This window comes from Hyaena hyaena, unplaced genomic scaffold, assembly GCF_003009895.1.
Source record: "Hyaena hyaena isolate Hyena2069 unplaced genomic scaffold, ASM300989v1 scaffold_851, whole genome shotgun sequence".
In the NCBI taxonomy this organism is placed as follows: Eukaryota; Metazoa; Chordata; class Mammalia; order Carnivora; family Hyaenidae; genus Hyaena; species Hyaena hyaena.
The window spans coordinates 490,238-509,543 of NW_024081483.1; the positions used below are offsets into that span (position 1 = coordinate 490,238).

At 49.5% G+C, this 19,306-nt stretch overlaps 2 protein-coding genes across 6 annotated transcripts in view; one reads left to right on the plus strand and one right to left on the minus strand.

Moving 5' to 3' along the window:
• DCAF4 (DDB1 and CUL4 associated factor 4) overlaps positions 1 to 6,882 on the plus strand; it is a 33,391-nt gene extending 26,509 nt beyond the window's left edge. For 2 of the 4 annotated variants that reach the window (XM_039219932.1, XM_039219936.1), the window contains 6 exons: positions 547 to 626; positions 2,177 to 2,272; positions 2,388 to 2,485; positions 3,480 to 3,653; positions 3,959 to 4,073; positions 5,796 to 6,882. In XM_039219932.1, coding sequence (XP_039075863.1) covers positions 547 to 626; positions 2,177 to 2,272; positions 2,388 to 2,485; positions 3,480 to 3,653; positions 3,959 to 4,073; positions 5,796 to 5,989 — 757 coding nt within the window. In that variant the 3' untranslated portion in view covers positions 5,990 to 6,882. Of the gene's footprint in view, positions 1 to 546; positions 627 to 2,176; positions 2,273 to 2,387; positions 2,486 to 3,479; positions 3,654 to 3,958; positions 4,074 to 4,855; positions 5,191 to 5,795 lie in introns of those variants that run through there. The other 2 variants (XM_039219933.1, XM_039219934.1) reach the window with 2 other exon arrangements.
• Positions 6,883 to 12,056: 5,174 nt separating this feature from the next.
• Positions 12,057 to 19,306, minus strand: part of ZFYVE1 (zinc finger FYVE-type containing 1) — a 50,638-nt gene continuing 43,388 nt past the window's right edge. For both annotated transcript variants that reach the window (XM_039219949.1, XM_039219950.1), the window contains 4 exons: positions 16,807 to 16,977; positions 15,874 to 16,054; positions 15,104 to 15,217; positions 12,057 to 13,653 (listed from right to left, as the gene is read on the minus strand). In XM_039219949.1, the coding sequence (XP_039075880.1) occupies positions 13,421 to 13,653; positions 15,104 to 15,217; positions 15,874 to 16,054; positions 16,807 to 16,977 (699 nt within the window). In that variant the 3' untranslated portion in view covers positions 12,057 to 13,420. The remainder of the gene's footprint in view (positions 13,654 to 15,103; positions 15,218 to 15,873; positions 16,055 to 16,806; positions 16,978 to 19,306) is intronic.

Sequence of the window (19,306 nt, forward strand, 5' to 3'; positions counted from 1 at the left end):
TACAGGTGAATCTAGAAGACAGTGGAGATGGGAAAGTTGTAGAAGATACTCTGAGAGCATGGCCCAGACCTCAGACCAGTTTTAGAATGTGCTTCTGGGTAGGAGAGAGGGAAGCATTGGACTGGGGAGGGGTCAGAGAGACTTTTAACTGTGACACTTCTTTTCCTTTTAAGATATTTGAAATGGGCACCTTGGTGGCTCAGTCAGTTAGTTGTCTGACTTTGGCTCAGGTCACAGTATCATGGTTTGTGAGTTTGAGTCCTGTGTTGGGCTCTGTGCTGACAGCTCAAGCCTGGAGCTTGCTTTGGATTCTGTGTCTCCCTCTTTCTCTCTCCCTTGCCCCAACTTATTCTATCTCCCTGTCCCCCTGTCCCCCTCACCCCCCCAAAATAAACATTAAAAAAGTTTTTTAAAAATCTGTAACTAAATCTAGAAAATGTAAGCATGTTAAATCTGACTCATGGCATCAGTTTCTTGAAGGGTACTAATGCCCATTCTCTTCCCAGAGGAGAGTCTTGTACTTGACTGTCCTTAACAGCTCTCCAGGCTGTGCCTCATGGGAATCGCAGAGACTCCAGGCTGTGCCACCCTGCTCCCTGCGTCACTGTTTGTCAGTAGTCACCCAGGTACCTTTTCCTTTGGATAAGGAGGTGCTCTGAAGGAGGTCTCGGTCCCCGCCTCCCAAGAGCTGTGGTCACAACAATGGTGTAGACTCCTGTGGTGAAGGCTTGGACAGGAAGGGTGGGGACCGCAGGGCAGGTGGGGACAGCCTACAGAAGCTCTGGTAGGAAGATTCCGTAAACCGGACCCAGGATTTGTACTAAAAGCTTGTGCATCTTTACACACCCCTCCATTGGGGTCGCCTCAGCCAGAACAGCTAGAAGTATACGTAAGGAGTGCAGATCAGAGTATTTACTTGGGCTGCCCGCACAGACCTCGCAGAGAAGCATGGCAGATGCTCCTGGGGACGCCTGCGTTCTGTGTGCCCGAAGGCAGTTGGACTTCTCCTTCCTGGCAGTGTCCTGGACATTAAGTCTTCAGTCTTTCGGAGAATTAGGACCAGTTAGACAAGAATACGGGCTTCGGGCAGACGTGGCATGGGCCCTCTGCCCCTTAGCAACTTGAGCAGATTGCATAACATCTGTGAAGAGAGCACCTACCCCAGTGGGGGACGGGAGGGTACAAGGTGATGCACGCTTAGCCCGCTGCCTGCCATTCCATGGTACACAAGTGTGCGCGGCAAGAGCTGTGTTACCCCAGCTTTACAGGTGAGGAGAGTGAGGCAAAGAGGTTCAGACTTCACCTTGTAGAATTAGTCTATGGTGTCATAAGTCAGGATAGTGGTTCTCTTTAGGGAAGAATGGGAAGGTTGTAATTGGGAGGGTTTTCAGGGTACTGGCATGTTCTGTGTTTTAACCTAGATGGTGATATAGCTATACTTACTTTGTAATAACTCATTAAACTATATACTTAGGATTTGTTGTCAATTTTGTTAATTTTTTTTAATGTTTTTTATTTCTGAGAGAGAGAGACAGCAAGAACAGGGGAGGGTCAGAGAGAGGGGCAGACATGGAATCCGAAACAGGCTCCAGGCTCTGAGCTAGCTGTCAGTACAGAGCCCAGTGTGGGGCTCGAACCCACAAACCATGAGATCATGACCAGAGCCAAAGTCAGACGCTCAACTGACTGAGCCGCCCAGGCGCCCCTTAATTTTATTAATTAAAAGGCTTATTTTCAAAAGGTTGCTCATGCTCTCTCTCTCTCTCTCGTAGAAATAAATAAAAAAAAAAAAAAAGAGAAAATATAAAAAAAAAAAAAAGAGAAAATATAAAAAAAGGTTTTCCTTGAGATCACACATCTAATAATGTGATATGGGGTTGAAACCCTCTTGTAAAAACACCACACTGCTTCTCTGACGGCAGTTAGTTCTAACACTACTGCTGGGAAGGCAGGAAAGATTCATGTGCTCATTCTCAGAGTGACCACTCTTGAGCCAGGTACCCCAGTGGAGTATCTCTTGTTTGCTACCACAAAACCCAGAATGGGGCCAATGAATAGATCCAAGCAGCCATTACTGGAGGTTACCCAGATCTAGTGGTCATGGGGCTGGCAGCACAGAGGAGATCTCCATCCCTCAAGGGCAGCCATCATTTATGGCCACTGTCCCCATCAACAGGAGACCGGCCCGGCATGCTGTGCAGTTTCCGGATCCCCGGGGCCTGGTCCTGTGCGTGGTCCCTGAACATCCAGGCAAATAACTGCTTCAGTACAGGTAAGCCGCGGCTGCCCTCCACGGGTTCCCAGTGTAAAGGATTTCACAGACTTCAAACCCACTGTCCAGACTGTGAGTGATCCTTGTCTTTCTGGCCCATCCCTGTCTCTGTCAGGCTTGTCTCGGCGAGTCCTCGTGACCAATGTGGTGACAGGACACCGACAGTCATTTGGGACCAACAGCGATGTCTTGGCCCAGCAGTTTACTCTCATGGTTGGTTGGATTGGGAAGGGGGGGAGGGGTATAAAGTTTCCCAAGAGTGGAAATTTTGCTGGACTGAAATTGGATTCCTCTGTGTGGTATCTGGTTGTCCCTCTTTTCCAGGGGAAAAAAAAGAGGACATCAGAAAGGCTTAACGGTTCAGTTGGTGATTATATCTGCCTTGAAGGAGAGCTGGCTGATTCAGAAAGGCCTGGCTAAACTGGCTTTGGGTTTTTGGGGTTTTTGGTTTTTTTTCTTTAGTGCAAAAAGGTGATTTTATTAAAGCATGGGGACAGGACCCACGGGCAGGAAGCTGCCTAAATTGGCTTTAAACAACTTCCAATTTAAATGAGCTATTAGCACTTCTTAAGTACTTGGATTAGCCATCAGGACAAGTAAACTTTTTTAATGTATAAATTAAGTCCCAATTCACAACACTAAATAGCCTCATACATAGCTTTCAGATTACATGTTTTATAAATTTGACAAAATTCTAATCATTCCTACATTTCAAAGACTTCTCCTATTAAAAATGCCATCTTTCTTTAAAACCGTGATGGAGTGTGCAAACTGCCGACGTGTAGTCAGCAGTAGGCGCAGAAGTGTTGTCCAGGTTTCTTCAGCCATCTACCCTGTCTGGGAGGCCACCCTTCAAGGCTTTCCCGGATCTCCCGTCGCTCCTACTCCATGCTCCCCACCCTCGCTTCTCACAAAGGACCTTCCTTGGTGGAGATGAGGCGCCATCATGTGGGCTCCACAGAATGAAGCCTAAGGGTCCAGTGTATCCTCCAGTGGGGAGGACCCTGGGAGACACATGGGGTCCAGTTCTCTTACCCTTTCCTCAGGAACCCTTCCAGCTACGCTGAGGCTCAAATCCCCGCCAGGCCGTCAGCCCACACCTCTGACCCAGGGGTTGGGAGAGGGGTGTGAGGCAGGCGTGCTGTTCTGGAAGGCTCACCCCTCCCGCCTTAGAGGAGGAGGTACCAACCAGTCCCTTTTTCCATAGGCTCCTTTGCTGTTTAATGGCTGTCGTTCTGGGGAGATCTTTGCCATTGATCTGCGTTGTCGAAATCAGGGCAAGGGCTGGAAGGCCACACGCCTGTTCCACGACTCAGCAGTGACCTCTGTGCAGATCCTCCAAGAAGAGCAAAACCTAATGGCATCCGACATGGCGGGAAAGGTAGGATAGCACTGACTCTTTCGAACTCTGGCCCAGAGTTCTGCCAGATGAAAGGCTCTTCAGAAGAGACCCTCATGTAAGACAATAGCAAGGAAAAAGCAGCTGGAAACGAGGCGAGTTGTGGGCCGTGCAGAGCTGGAGCCCAGCCTGAGCTAGACAGACCTGAAACTGGTTTTTGGTACTTTTGAAATTTAGATTTTCCTAACTTGAAGGAGTTTGGACACCACCTTGCCCTCCCTGGCTTCCACGCCTAGGTGCACCAGTGTGCCTGCCAGACTCTCTAATGGCCCTTGTGCTTTCCACAGATCAAGCTGTGGGACCTGAGGACCACTAAGTGTTTAAGGCAGTACGAAGGTCATGTGAACGAGTATGCCTACCTGCCCCTGCATGTGCATGAGGAAGAAGGAATCGTGGTAGCAGGTACCTGGAGAAGGGGAGATATTCTGTCCTGTCAAGTAAAATGGCAGAGGGGGGGAAATTACTCCAAATCGGAAGTGAATACATGGGACTATGGACTCCCGGGGTCAGGGGGGACCAGATGGAACGTAGAATAGGACATTAGTAAGCAGCAGTTATGCATCCACTAGGTGGAAAGCCCTCTGTCCCCGCATCAGTGGGAGAACGTCACTTCAGTAACAGGCAAGTTAGGTGCCATAAAATTTAGCAGCTTGGGCAACGTGGGTGTTCGCCTGGTCAGCGTTCAGTGTGACCCATATCCTATCCTGTTGAAAAGTTTGCACTCCCTGTTCTTTGAGCTCACTTTCTAACAGAGGATGCTGAGAAAAGAAATTAGGGTCACTGTAACAGAACTGGTTCCTGGCCCCCTTACCACAATCTGTGGGGACCCATGATCTGCAGGGTAGGAGCAGAGATGTCTAGCCACTAAACCCCTTTGAAAGTAGCTACAGGTTGATCACAGGCTTTGCAGTTTTTGGGCTACAGAATATTCTGTTAGCATGGAAGTTCAGTGGTTTGACAAATAGGAAGCCCTTGACAGAAGGAATATGTTCTTGGTGTTGTCAAGCCCTCACATTTGCAAATATGTCTACAGAATGTACTTGTTTCCCATCGGCAAGAAGTGTCACTTGGTTAGGACTTTCTCAGGCTTATTTACTACTTTCACTGCCAGCAGGAGTTAGCTTCCTATTTCAGTCTGGTTTCCATAAGTTTTCATCTAAGAGCTTCTGTGTTCTGGATAATAGAAAAGAGAGAAGCCCTGTGAAGAGGCAGACCTGGGTAGTGGGCTAGCTGCAGCAATCGGTGAACCGCATGGCCTGAATCCATCCACAGCCAAGGGAGCACACAGTCTCAGCTGGCCAGAGGCACAGATGTGACATCTGGGAAACTGTAAGGTCTGCCCTCCTTTCCTGGAAGATCTCCAGTAGCAGAGATCATGTGTCTGGCCTGCCACAGCCAGTGGTCATTAGGTGCCACATCCCTCACAGCTCTGAGCCTAAAGACATGGGGTCTAACCAACTGAGCCGTTAAACCAGAAAAGCACGGGGCGCCTGAGTGGCTCAGTCAGTTGAGTGTCTGACTCTTGGTTTCAGCTCAGGTCATGAACTCAGTTTCATGAGTTTGAGCCCCACATCCACCCTGCCAACGAGGAGCCCACTTGGGATTCTCTGTCCCTCTCTCTACCCTTCTCCTACTCACGCTCTCTCAAACTTTAAAAAAATTTTTTTAAACCAGAAAAAGCTCTGGGGAGAGTTGTCACCCGGTTTGTCCCCAGGATGTATTAAAGTGAAGAGATCTTCCTAGCTACTGTTTCACACAAAGTAAATCAGTTGCAGGTCATCTAGACCAAAGGGGCTGGGCCCTTGAACAGCCTTGACAAGAGAAGCAGAGTGCCCACCTGTCAGCCGAGATGCCTGGGGCACGATCCAGGGTATCACGCAACCATCGCGTCTTGTCGCTTTGAATTCCTGCAACTGGTTGTGTTTCCTAGAGCACAGGGAGACCTGGAACATTGATTCTCAAGAAGTACATACTAGCAGCAGAAGTAATTTCCATTTGCATTTGTGTTTTGGCTCCCGTGGATTCCTGTTGAGCCTCAGAAATTGTGAGAAGCCACGTCCACATGTACACAGCTTCTCCCGTGTGTTCCTCCCTGACCTGCTCTGTGTCTTCCCTCTTTCTTAGTGGGCCAGGACTGCTACACAAGAATCTGGAGCTTCCATGACGCCTGCCTGCTAAGAACCATACCTTCCCCTCACCCCACCTCCAAGTCTGACATCCCCAGCGTGGCCTTCTCTTCTCGGCTCGGGGGCTTCCGGGGGGCCCCAGGGTTGCTCATGGCTGTCCAGCAGGACCTTTACTGTTTCGCCTACAACTAATTCCACAGGGTGCCGCCTGGAGGGATGTGGATTTGACTGAAGGGAGTGAGGAGCAGCCATGCCTCTGCCACAGCTCCTGTTTCCAGTGAGGGCATTTTAAATGGATGCTGTGTACACAGATCCCATCCATCCGGCTGCTAAGAAGAAGGTGCTATGTTTTAAGTGGAGACACTTCAGTACAGTTACTTCAGTTAAGTTGTGAGCTCAGAGACCTCAAAAGTCCTTTTCATAAAAGGTACTTGTTTCTTGTTGAATTTCTCAAATAGTCTGTGCCCCACCCACTCTCTCTCTCTCTCTCTCTCTCACACACACACACACACACACCACCTTTTAAACAAAAACTTTGCTAAGGGTTGAAGATTGGCAGTAATGAAATTGACGTTTTCTTTCACCAAAAGCCGTTTCAAGAAGCCTAATGAGATTGAGTGAGGCTGTTGGTGTGAGTGCCTGGGTCACAGAAAGGTGTACACCAGCCTGGAGAAACTTGGGGAGAAGGGGAAGCGGGGAGTTCTTTCTCTTGAGTCTCTAGAGAAAAATTGAAGGCTGGACTGGGAGGTGGTCATTAAAAAGCTTTTTGAGACTAGTTCAACATCAGTAGCAGATCTTGGATTCCCCTTTTATTACCATTCATAGGCATTGGGAGGAAAAATGGATCTTTCTAGATGCTAGAGGTTTTAAACAGGCCCTAGCATGCCTTTGTTGAAGCACCTTCCAGAATGTCAGGTACAAAAGCTCCTATTCCTGTTATGGTGATTTGAATGTCAGCGTTAAGGTCCCCATCTCAAAGAAAGTTGGCTTTCATTTTTTTGTAATCCAGAAGCAGTTTGTGAGATGTTTATACAAAGTTTTCAAGGCCTGTCTTTGTACTGAACAATAAACTAGAAAGAACGATGCGTGGTGTGTTGCTTCTGTCAGCGGTTTAGAAGATCATGATGCTTGGCCACTCTAGCAGTGAGCCAGCTGCAGCTCCGTCTACTCATAGCTTGGATGAGGAGTAAAAACAGGTACAGACCAGTTTTAATGGCTTTGCTGGAGAGCTTACGTTTGCCCCTCCACATCCAGTGTGCCCTCCTCTGCCTGCTCTGCGCGTGCCCCAAGAGGCTGACCCCCGTCCATGGACTACAACGGTGGGCTCCCTAGCTCCCCTCCTGCTGGGCTGTGGGGGGCTTAGCTGTGTTCTCCACCCAGCGCCAAAGCCTCTGTTGGGACATAGTTCTCTCTAGGTTCCAGCAGCTTCTATGTGTCTCTTCACATCTGCTACTAACTGCACCTCCCTGTTGCAAGCCCAGGAACTTGTTACTCCCTTGAGTGTTTGTTCCATCTGTTTCCTGCCAGAACCCTAGTACAAATTAATGTACAGAAAACCAAATCTGCCCCCCAAAAGATGAGAATATCAGGTTAGTCACCTGATAGATGAGCTACCTACATCTTAATATAATTTTAGTAGCTCATATTTTATAAAGATTTCCCCCATCTTCTTTGATCCTTACAACAATGCACCAAGGAGGTACAGCAGTATAAAAATTATTAGCATCGTTTGACAGGTGCAGAGGACTGGGCACCCAGACCTGTTCAGCAGGGACCAGAACTTCAAACCAGAAGGCTGGGGAGCATGCTCTGTGCTGCCCCTGCGCCTCTAGGCACTGACAGTAATCATGTGTCACAGTTTGTGCTGCGAGAAGGCAGGAAGCGGCTTGGTGCACGTGGAAGTGTGCAGAGCTGAGTGTTCATTGTTAATCACCCAGTAAATAAATTTTTCTGGTCCTCACCAGAGATACACTTACTAATTACCAACATTCATTTAGGTTTTGTCCCTGTATCTCTTCAACCTGGCATGTTGACCTGCACTTAGGTCCCAGGAAATACATAGCCAATTGAAGGGTCCAGGTGGCTATGTCACTAGCGTCTCTTAGAGTGACTTAAGTAGCGTGCCCCTACCCGAGAGCGCAAGTAAGCATAAATGCGGAGCCATGAACCTGACATCCACTCATCCTTCTGTCCCCTCAAGTTCAGTTATCCTAATATACCAGTTCGCCCATCGCAGGATCTACAACTTAAAATCACTGGTCCCGCTCATCTAATGCAGTTTTCCCCATGGTTCTGTATGGTTCCTGTGCAGCTGAGAGCCCGTGGGGGCTCTTCAATCCAACTCTGGTCGCTCCCCAAACAGTGGGGACAACAGGACCACTCAGGAGAATGACAGGTGAGTTCTGTTACATAGTCTCAGTGAAGCATTTTTCATGTGCAGGTCTCTTCACGCATGTTGCCATTCCCAGGTGACAACGGAAAGTAAAGAATGAGCAGGCGGTGGGGGCGGCAGCACTGAGCTATGACAGACTCCTGCCTGACTCCTGGTGTTTGCTTGCTTGTAGCCATGCAGACAGATGAGAGAGCAGTTCTCTCTGTCTCTCTCTCTCTAATAAGTTTTCAAATGCCCAGGAGGTAAACACCGGCTTCATACCCTATCTTGCGTGCAGCCACCTTAGAATTCAGCTGTCCCCACATTGTCTGGAGGGCACCAACAGCCTACTTGGTGCCCCCCATGAGGGTCCCCAGAAGTGTCCTTTAAGACCAGGTTAGCCACACTTAGCGGTCAGCGCTAGATCTGGCCTGGTCTAAATCTCCCACGGTAAGCATCTCCAAAAACGGCAGGCTGAATTCTGTTTCCCCTTCCTTTGGGGTCTGGTGCTGTGTCTGCCTCTCCAGGCTGCCCACTGCATGGCCACCGCTGTGGGACTGACCTTCCTGGGTCCCTGCGTTCAGAGGCTTCTCGTGCCCCAGAATAAAATGTGTGGCCTCCTGAGACTGGATCATGTGTGCCTTACCTCTTTGCCCATCTCCGCCTCCCACCTGGCCTCAGGCCACAAATGTTTCAAGATCCACCCTCACCTGGGCCTCCGAGCAAGCTGTACTCCCCCTTTCCATCTGTAAAAGTCATACTGTTTAAGTCTCAGAAACCTTCAGAAAGCTTGGACTTCCTAGCACTTGCCACAATCAGGTATTCATGCAGAATAAACAGTTTCTGCCAACATACTGGCTTTTAGCTCTTACAACCCTGTGAAGTAGGTGATGGTCACTCCAATATACTGAAGAAAAAAAAAAGTGACTTGTTCCAGGTCTTCTAATAAATGACAGAACCAGCAGCGTCTTGGCTCAAGTCTGTGAATCTATTAGGCTCCTTGTGCTTAAAGGAATGTGATAGTTACTTTTCCCCTGGAAGTTTAAGGTCTTGGGTTCAGTTTGACCTGATTTCTCCTTTTTTAAATAAATATTTGAGGGAGAACTCAAGCAGTGTGCAGCCCAACACAGGGCTTGATCCCATGAACCATGAGATCATGACCTGAGCCAAAATCAAGAGTCAGACGCTTAACCGAGTCACCCAGGTGCCCGGACCTAATTTTCCCTTCTGCCCACTTTCCTCAAGACCAGCCATCTCTGTCCCCTACAAGTGACCTGGTTGGCCTGTCTTTGCTCACCTCCTGGCTTGTTCCTCCCTCCCCTCTGCTTATGCTCTTGGCTTCATTTGAATAGAAGCGGCTATAGCCAAGAGCAAAAAGGACTTTCTCTGCGGTAGCCCAAATCCAAGCAAAGGCAACCAGAATTGGGGTGACATGGTGTCTGGGGAAATGTAAGGGAGTTGTCTAAGGATGGATGGAGCCAGAGCCTGGAGGGCGACTCAGGCTGGAGTTAAGGGTTTCGTATGATCAGAGTAAAGTGGCAGCTGAAGCCATGGTAGTGGGTGAGGTCCTTCAGTATTAACATTATAGATGAGCGGGCTCTGCCACAGTCCACCAGACCCGGAAAGATCTGCTGTTGTCTACAGCTGGCAGCTTTAGAGATGGTGCTGGTCATAGGAACATCTCCCTAAATGACACCTTCCCTAACCCCAAATAGCCCCATACCATCTACACTTCAGTTTTCATAACTGACTTTTCCAGGTACAAAAGAAAAAGAAAAAAAGTTGTACCAGGTGTAGTTTAACAGAAGGGAGAACTCAAATTCTAAAACTAAGTCCATCAGTGATAAGAGTTACGGGCTTCCAACATGGGTTCAATTTTCTTTTTTTTTTTTTTTTTTTTTAAATGTTTTATTTATTTCTAGGAGAGAGAGAGAGACAGCATGAGCAGGGGAGGGTCAGAGAGCGAGGGAGTCACAGACTCTGAAACAGGCTCCAGGCTNTGAGCAGGGGAGGGTCAGAGAGCGAGGGAGTCACAGACTCTGAAACAGGCTCCAGGCTCTGAGCTGGCAGTCAGCACAGAGCCCGACGCGGGGCTCGAACCCACGAGTGGCGAGATCATGACCTAAGCGAAAGTCGGACGCTTAACCGACTAAGCCACCCAGGCGCCCCTTTGGGTTCAATTTTCTGCCCTCCCCTCCACCATTGATGCTGGTTCTGAAATTGAAAATGTAAATATGGTTTTAGAAACTTTTACTGTTAGTTTTTCAACAACTGGGAAGCTTAGCTCCATTGGTACAGGTTAGATCAACTTGCTTCATCTCTAAACCAGTTTCCCTGAGTTTTAGTAAAAGGGAAGTATTATTCTTTACCATGAGAACCTGAGGACCAATGCAAATGATTAAATGTCCATTTTTAAGCCCTAATAGTAGCATGTACCTTTTTTCTCTTAATTTTTTTAAGGCCGGTGTCTTATCCAGAAATGCAAAAGAATTCACAACTCAAGGAGGAAGGAAACTGAAGAGATACTCTACATTGCAATGCCAGCAGCCAGGGGGGGGACGGAGTGCAGACCTGGCACGGCAGGTTCTAGGCCCGCCTGGACTCAAACCCCAGCTTCAAGTCTCCTTAGCCGGGCAGCCCTGGACTTGTGAGCCTCTCTGAGCCAGTAGCTTCAGCTGTAAAACACAAACCCTACCCCTGCCTTCCAGTGTGGTTCTGAGAATATCAACCGTCTAGAGCTCCTAGCATAGTCCCTGGCATTTAACTGGCACCTGTATATTACAAGTCAAACCAGCAAACCAGCAACGTGAACCCCAAGGGCCGTGGAAGGATCCCACCGGGTCCCATGCTTTGGAGACCTCTTGGTTCTCAGCCACGGCTGAAGCCTTTCGCCACAGGTCTCAGAGACCGCGTCCCCAGCTATCTCCTCCACCTCGGAGCAAGTCCTTCAAACGCGAAATTTGTTCTTCCTAAGTAATCTCTACGCCTGACGTGGGGCTCAACTCACGACATGGAGATCAAGGGCCGCATGTTCTTCCAACTGAGCCAGCCAGGTACCCAAACCAGAAATGCATGACAAGACTTTATGCAGCCACCCCCGAACAGAGGGGAACTAATTTATGCTCTCAGATGCCCAAGATAGTGGGCTCTCGCAGTGGCAGTTATGTTCTGTTTCTTCATCTGGGTGCTGCTGAGGCCAGAGTGTGACGCCCACAAGAAGGGGGAGACAGTTAAGGATGGACATGGGAGTTGGACAGAGGAGACCGGGCAGTGGAATGAAGAGGGAAGTGACAGATAAAACGGTGGAAAACCGTTTTTCCCCAGGGTTTCCCTAGGTTGACGGCAGCACCTAGTCTCTTCTGTGAGAGGACCCCCCGCGGACTGCGGCCCCACAGCTCGAGTGAAACCCTGAGGACACAAGTCCTGGAGCAGCTGCCACTGCCCGACCCGGGCTGCCTGCTTGGGGCCAGCCCGTCACCCCCACCCTGGAAAGCTCTGATGAACAGCCCAAGTACAGGACCAGGGCATGGCCAGTGAGCACGTGCGGAGCCCTCACCAGCGGAAAGTTCAGGAGCTTCAGTTCTCATTCTCAAAAGGAACAGCCACAAAGTTCCCAGTTAGCAAACAGCTGGAGGAGGCCATCTGTCTAAAACCCTGCAGAAAACAACCCATCATCGTGACACGAAAACCCCTAGGTTGGTTTGTGATATTTGGCTACACCTTTACATTCTCATTACAGTAACAAGCTGAAGGATTACTGGCCAAATATGACCACTCTAGAAACATGCCTCTCACTAGTTTCTGCTCTGAAAGCCACCAGCTACTTTCCTCTGGACTAGAGGGCGGCAAGATTTACTGATGAAGTTAAAGGAAAGAGCACAGTCCATATTCAGCAGGAAGATTCTTTTATAATGGCGAATTTGATAATACACAGTACTAGAGTATGGCCTGAGTCAGTGGGCCACAGGAGGCAGTGAGGGGGCAGGTCTGAGAAGGACCAACACATTCCAGGGCTCACGTCACACTGACACTCGTGCCAGGAATGACTGCCACGTACCTCTCTGAAGTTCGGCCCACCCACCAGTTCAGTCAAGAACTATGCCGCGTTTAATTCTTCGGTTTTGGCCACTGAAGAAAATCCGCCAGGACGACAGGATTTCAGCACAACAGTCTCTTTCCAGTCACAAGAGAGATGGAGGTCCCGGCTCTTGATGAGAAACAAAAGTGTGACTTCTCTTGCAAGAACCAGAGAGAATATTTTCCTTTATTATCCGTTGAAATATTTATATATATTTAAAACAACTAACAGTCCATTCACTGCGGTTTCCCTGGAAGATTTCTCATGAGCACCCCTCCAATAGCTAGAGGGGTCATGTATCAGGGAACAGAGAATTAAGACACTTCAAAATAAGCAATAAAAATCCTAGTGCAACACTCAGAAGCAGATGGCGGGCTTGCAGGGCGGAGGGGAAGGAAGCAGGTGCTGTGTGTAGGAGCAGGGCGCGGCCTCCGGCAAAGCCAAGTGGACACGGGAGCATCAATAAGCAGGAAACTGCTGGGGCGGCAGGCCCGTTTCCTTCTGTGCTCTCCCCAGTTCTCAGGGCCGAGGACCCCGCCCCTCACCTTCCACCCACTCTGGTGACCTGCACACTAAGTTGGGCAGTCTCTGACTGAAACAGGCCTAGGCCAGGAATGGGGATCCGATTCCAGAGGGCCCAGGTGGATTCCTTTCCGGCTATTCCAAGCAAGAGGTACCTGGGAAAAGGCAAGGAAAGGAGACACTTCAAAGGCTCACAGAGAAGAAGCAAAAGGTGACTAGTGACACAGTGGCTCTGAACCTGGCTCTGTTCTGGAGGGTGGGGGGGGGAAGACCTGGGGCCACGGCCACCTTATCCCTGTGCTGAGGACAGACTGGGCGAAGCCTTCCCAGCCCTTAGCAGCCCGACTAGGTGCCACCTCCCTTGCACATGGATATACTCAGAGTTGTAGATTTCTTATTTTTAACTGAAGTAAATGCAGTGGATTCAGGTTCGTTCCCCTTTACTCTACGCTGCTCGGTCCCCTGCCCTGAGGGGCTCACACGTTCAGCCCTGGCCAGGCTCCCCCAGGCCCCCACCTCAGGACAGTGGCCCTGGGCGGAGTAGAGGACACACTGTAACAGGTGCCGGGGAGGAGGGCCTACCTCAATGAGACTTCTGTTTCTAACCCTGAGAACCTAAGGAATTGTGAAGGACTCGGAGCGGGAGCTGGGGTTAAAGGTCACCGGGCTTTTTATTGCAGTTAAAGCAGACTCGGACAGGATGGTCCCAGCCTCGAGAGGGGACGGCCCGGCGGTCGTGGGAGCACTCGTCACAGAAGCCCTGTCCGCAGGCCCGGCAGTGGTGCTTGGAAAGCTTGATGCTGAACTCCTTCCGGCAGCTGTGGCAGTGCAGGATCTCGTGGTCAGGCACCCAGTACGCCGGCCGGGCCGCGTCCTTCACCAGACCTGCGGGAGCCGACAACGATGAGTGGGGTATGCGGAACCAGCATGCAAGTCCCGTCGGGCAAGACACCTCCTCAGACAGCCTTGCTGCGCACACGGTCCCCTACGGAGGCCATCACTCCGTACCATGCGGCTCTGGGTCTCTGGAGCTGGGGCCTAGGCACAGAGGCTTGCGCGTCCCCTGGGCTCCCGGGTGACCCCCAGAGTAATGATAAAACAGCCCAGGCCCCAGGAGCAGGGACATCCCTTCATCGTGACCCCAGCTCCACCGAGTACGTGTTAATCAGCGGCTGCAGGGGGCAGAGACATTACCCAACTGCTCAGGGTCCCGGCTTCCTCATCTTCAACAAGCCACCTTCAAGAGCAGTTGTGCAGACTATAAGAAAGAACGTGTCTAACACCCTGGCCTGGGACCCACCAGCCAGCGAGCGCGCAGTAGGCAAGCCCCGTGGTGAGCAGACGGCAGGCTCTCTGTGGCAAGGGCAGCCCTGCCTCTCCCGGGTAGCCCGGAGAGCGGATGCAACCTGAGCTTCCAGCCTGGGCAAACCTAGTCCTACACCCTTGAGTCAAAAGTTCATCATCTGCTCACCTTCAAGCCCCATTGGTAGTAAATCAGATCCAAGCAGTGTTCACCATCAGCCAAGCCAGGAACCTTTCTGCTCCCTTGCGGCGGGCAGAAACACCCCAGGCCCAGCCAACCCTGCTTGAGCCTTCCACACTGGTGCGTTTCCCTTCCCCTTGCCATCCTAGTTACGAGTACCCCTCACACCCAGAGGTGAATAAAGATCTTAAATCCTAAACGAAGAACTGGCTGATGTAGTAGATTTAAGACAGCCACAAACTCTGACACTCCCGCCCACTCCCTCAAATCCAGGCAGGCTTTGTGACTATGGGAAACTACAGCAGGAGTACCACTTTCCAGACCCAGACCTTAAGACGTTGGTGGCTTCTACTGCCTGTCTCTTGGAATGTTGAGTCCTGAGCCCCCGTGTGAAAAGTCTAACTCCCACTGGAGAAACCACAAAGAGAGGCCTAGAGAACACACGGAGACAGGTTCTACCAAGCCAACCTTCCAGGTACCCCTGCCAAAGTACCCAGAGTGTAAAGTGAGGTTGGCTTGGCCCCTCAAGATAGCGAGGCTGCCTTACTGGAACAGATGGAAACTCCAGCAATGCCCCTGGACCAGAGTTATGACCATTCCTGACTCCAGGTTGGGAGACGTGATAAAATGGTGGTTGTTTTAAGCCCTGACGTGTTCAGGCAGTGTGTTCCACAGCAATAAACAGTATGAGGCAATGGCCTCCAGGAACAAACATGAACGTATGCAGAAGCAAGAAAATGTCACTTTTCAGTCAGCTCCCTGCTGCCCAACTCCGTGTAAGCCGGCAAGCCTCTGTCAGCATGACAGCCCAGGGCGCCGTGAAACCCCTCATCCTACACACACTACACCCACCTAGGGGTATGTCGATGGCTGTCACCACAGCTCCCAAAGTGCTCTGCACAGCCTCGCCCACCTTCCGAGCAATCAGCGTCCCGCCCTCATCGTCTGCCTGTGCCTCGGTAACATCTGTGGACAATGAGAAAGGAAAAGCCGTCGTCTCTCAGTCATTTCCCAAATGGGAAACTTGGGGCAAACGCGCTGCTGCCTTGTAAAGACTACAAGGATCGGGGCTGTGGGTCAGGACAGACCCTGAAACCAACTGACATGTTAGTCCCTTACCTCACTCTGAAGTGGTTTTAGAAGCTTCCTTTAAGGGAGCCACAAAGGTTCTAGGAGCATGACCTAGAGCCTTCTCCAGGAAGGCGCCCCAGTCTAAGCCATGTCTGATAAACGCAGGAGAGGGTTAAACCCCCCGACCCAGGACTAGCACCCCTTTGGACTCTACCCTTAGAAGAGCAACCGGATTAGGAACAGGGTTATGGGGCGCCGCCTGGGTGGCTCAGTCAGTTAAGCATCAGACTTTAGCTCAGGTGGTAATCTCTTGGTTTGGGAATTTGAGCCCTGCCTCAGGCTCTCTGCTGTCAGCACAGAGCCCACTTCAGATCCTCTGTCTCCCTCTCTCTCTGCCCCTCCCCATCTTGATCTCTCTCTCAAAAACAAACATTAAAAAAAAAAAAAAAAAAAAAAAAAGGACTACAGTCAGGCAAGTGGGGGTCTACTTCCCAGTACCCAGTGCCAAAGAGAGGGCCCTCCACCCTAGCAGCCACTGGGCCCCACGTTACCTAATTGGACACTCCTGGCTTCATAGCAGTTGTCACACACCCGCACAGGCGCGGGGCCCCAGCCTCGCTCGGGCACCGGCCGGGTCTTGGATGAACAGCTGTCACAGAAGCCCTCCCCGCAGGCCCGGCAGTGATGCTTGGTGTCATTATCTTTAAAGGATGTAGCGCATTTGTTGCAGCTCTGTTCCAGCCCAGAACAAACAGAGAGGCACGCATTAGTGGTTTCTGCTCAGCTGAGGAGAGTCAGCGTGGCGCAGGGGGAGGACACGGGACCAGTGCAAGGGCAGGAACCCAGCAGCTGTCATGCAGAGAACCGAAACCCTCCAGGCACGTGGAACACACCCGCTGAGGCACAGCTGTGACCATCCTTTTCTTCCAAGAAATGCCTGGAAAGGCACCTCATACCTATTTAGCTGAGTCACAGCGTTCTCAGAAAAAACTATGCGGATTCTAGCCAGAAGACCAATGAGAATTCATCTTTTCGCCCCAGCAGCTTCTCAAAAGAGCCTTCAGGAAGTTGGTGGAGAAGGAGCTTCCTGTCACAAGGTGCTGGGGTCAAGGCTGGGGACTCCCCTGATGTGGGTACTGAAGAGATCTATGAACCAAGCCAAATGACCTCGAGATACTCTTTTCCTCCAGATTCTGTTATCTAGGACTTCAGACATCTATCTAACCAATAATAACTAGCCCTTGCGGGCAAAGAAACCAAAACCCACCAGAAAGAAAATAATCACAGAGTAACACAAAGGGAAATCAATGGGCAAAGAGAACCCTGGCTGCCTCAATGCGCCCCACCTTTTCTAATACTCTGGGAGCTAATCTGACTGCAAGAGAAAATCCCACACCTCCCTCACAGGAGAAGCTTGGAACGGGGCAGAACGGCACAGGCAGTGGGCCATGCCAGGGACGCAGGGGCGTCCTGCCACACCATACCAGGATCTGGGAGTTGGGCCTCCAGTACGCAGGGGCGATCTGGTCTGTCAGCCAGGAAGTCACAGCCTTGGTGGGCCCAAGGCTAAGCTCAGACACCGACTGAGCCATCAAGTTCATCCCATCCAAGAGGCGCTGGGCAGCATTGTTGTTGTCCTTCAGAAATCCATCGGTCTGAAATGAAAATGCAGGCTCCCATCAGGCTCCAAAAAGAGTAAAAGGAAGGAAGGAGAGGGGTCTCGGGTGAGTAGCACACTCATCACGGTCAACTCAGAACCACAAACTCCCTGGCAGAGACGAGTTGACCAAGAGTCCCTCCGGCTTCTAGACAACACCACAGCCACCCAGTCATTACTAACTTACTCCCTTCAAGATGACCAGAAGATCTGGTGCACAGCTGTTCCATTCAGGCCTTACCTGCCAAACAACATGTACAATCCAGGAGATACTCGAGTAAGGATGGTACCTCCTCCAGGAAGCCCCCCACCCCAGGCTGGGTTTAGCTCTTCCTCTCGGTTTCTTCTAAAGAATCCTATTCCCATGTGTAAAGACAGTTATCTGTTTACATATCTGACTCACTATTAGACTGAGCCCTCTGAAAAAAATAACCTCTTTTTCATTTTTGTATTTTTAAGTGTCTAGTTCAATTCTGGGCACACAGTACTCAACCAACCTAAGTTCATATAATGAATGAGTGAGTGAACGAACAGAAGGGGAGGGGCTTGTATCCCCAAATCCCAAGGACCATGAACAATGTGGCCTAAAAGTGAACTACTTTCTTAGAATAAAACATTTATCATAGAGACAACAGTTTTCACAAGAGCAGATCCGAAAACAAAAGACATTAGTCATAAAAGGTACAGTGAGAAAATTATACTAGTTCAAGGCCACGTTAAGTCCTTGGGACAGGACGGCCTGGCCTATTATGTCAAGAGGGTGAGCTCCAGAAGTGAGACCATACCACAGGAACAAATTTTAGTGGGGCTGGAAACTGGAGAGAGGAGGAACAAAACACTAACGAAATCCTCAATTTTATGAGCTGTAGGACCCAGGAAAGCTCAAGATGGCTGCAAGGAGGCCGGTCCGGCTGACTGGTGGCCTTAGGAGTCACCCAGCAAGGGGAACACCAGCAAGTAAGAGAAGTTCCCTAGAGAAAAAAAAATTTTTTTTCTACAAAGAGAAAAGGATTCAGGTGCATTATGATTTACTGGTAATTCCAAGTGTGATTTGTGGTTTGATGCAGAGTGAAATCACCACATCGCTACCTCAAAATTAAATTCAAAAGACAAATTAAAAAAATAGAGTCTAAAAACATAAAAGACTCAGTGTATATATGTATAAATAAAAGTAGGGTCTACAGTAATCTCACTTCTTAGATTATACTGCAAGAAAATTTCCTAGAACAAAGGCTTTCCTACATAAAGAATGTCACTATAGCATTTTGATTAATAAAAAAAATTATAAACAGCATGAATATTCAAAAACAGGGGCGTGATGGGGAAGGGGCATCTCGGTGCTTGCTCAGTCGAGTTAAGCATCCAACTGGATTTCAGCTCAGGTCATGACCTCATGGTTCAGGAGATTGAGCGCCCCCCATCAGGCTCCACGGTATCAGCTTAGGATTCTCTCTCTCCCTCTCGCTCACTCTGCCCCTTCCCCACTCACACATGTGCACACTCTCGCGCGCTCTCTCAAAAAAAAATTTTTTTTAACTTAAACATTTTTTAAAAACGGGAGGGGGATGATGAATCAGACTAAAGCATAAGACAGAGCCTTACACAGTTGACTACAAAGGAAAACCATGAAAAGGGGTGTGGAAATAAAATGGTATGAGGGACATCTTGCTGGTTTAGTCAGTGGAGCATGCGACGCTTGATCTCAAGGTCGTGGGTTCAAGCCCCATGTTGGGTGTGGAGCCTGCTTAAAAAATAAATAAAAATAGGGGCGCCTTGGTGGCTGAGTCGGTCAAGCATCCAACTTCAGCTCAGGTCATGATCTCACAGTTCGTGGTTTCAAGCCCCACATCAGGCTCTGTGCTAACAGCTAACTCAGAGCCTGGAGCCTGTTTCAGATTCTGTGTCTCCCTCTCTCTCTGACCCTCCCCTGATCATGCGCTCACTCTCTGTCAGGAATAAAAAACATTTAAAAAATTTTTTTATAAATAAATAAATAAAATGGTGGGATGGGAAAAAGCAGGTAAATGGCATGTACATAATACTTGCATCTCTACAAACATGCCTATGGAAATGAGAATGAGAAAAAGTATTTTATTTGCTAAGGCAGTATAACAATAGGCCAACATTTAATCTATTTAAAGCTGTGCTTCTAATATATATCCAAGAAACGAAAATAATTGACAGTCTTGAACAAGAAAGGCTCTCCAGATCCCGCCTTCCTAAACCACCAATATATTAAAATGCATGGTTAACCTGAATTCTAAACAAGCTCCACTTTTCCACACATGTGGAAAACTGAGCAATACAAGAAGAAAACAGAAGAGCTC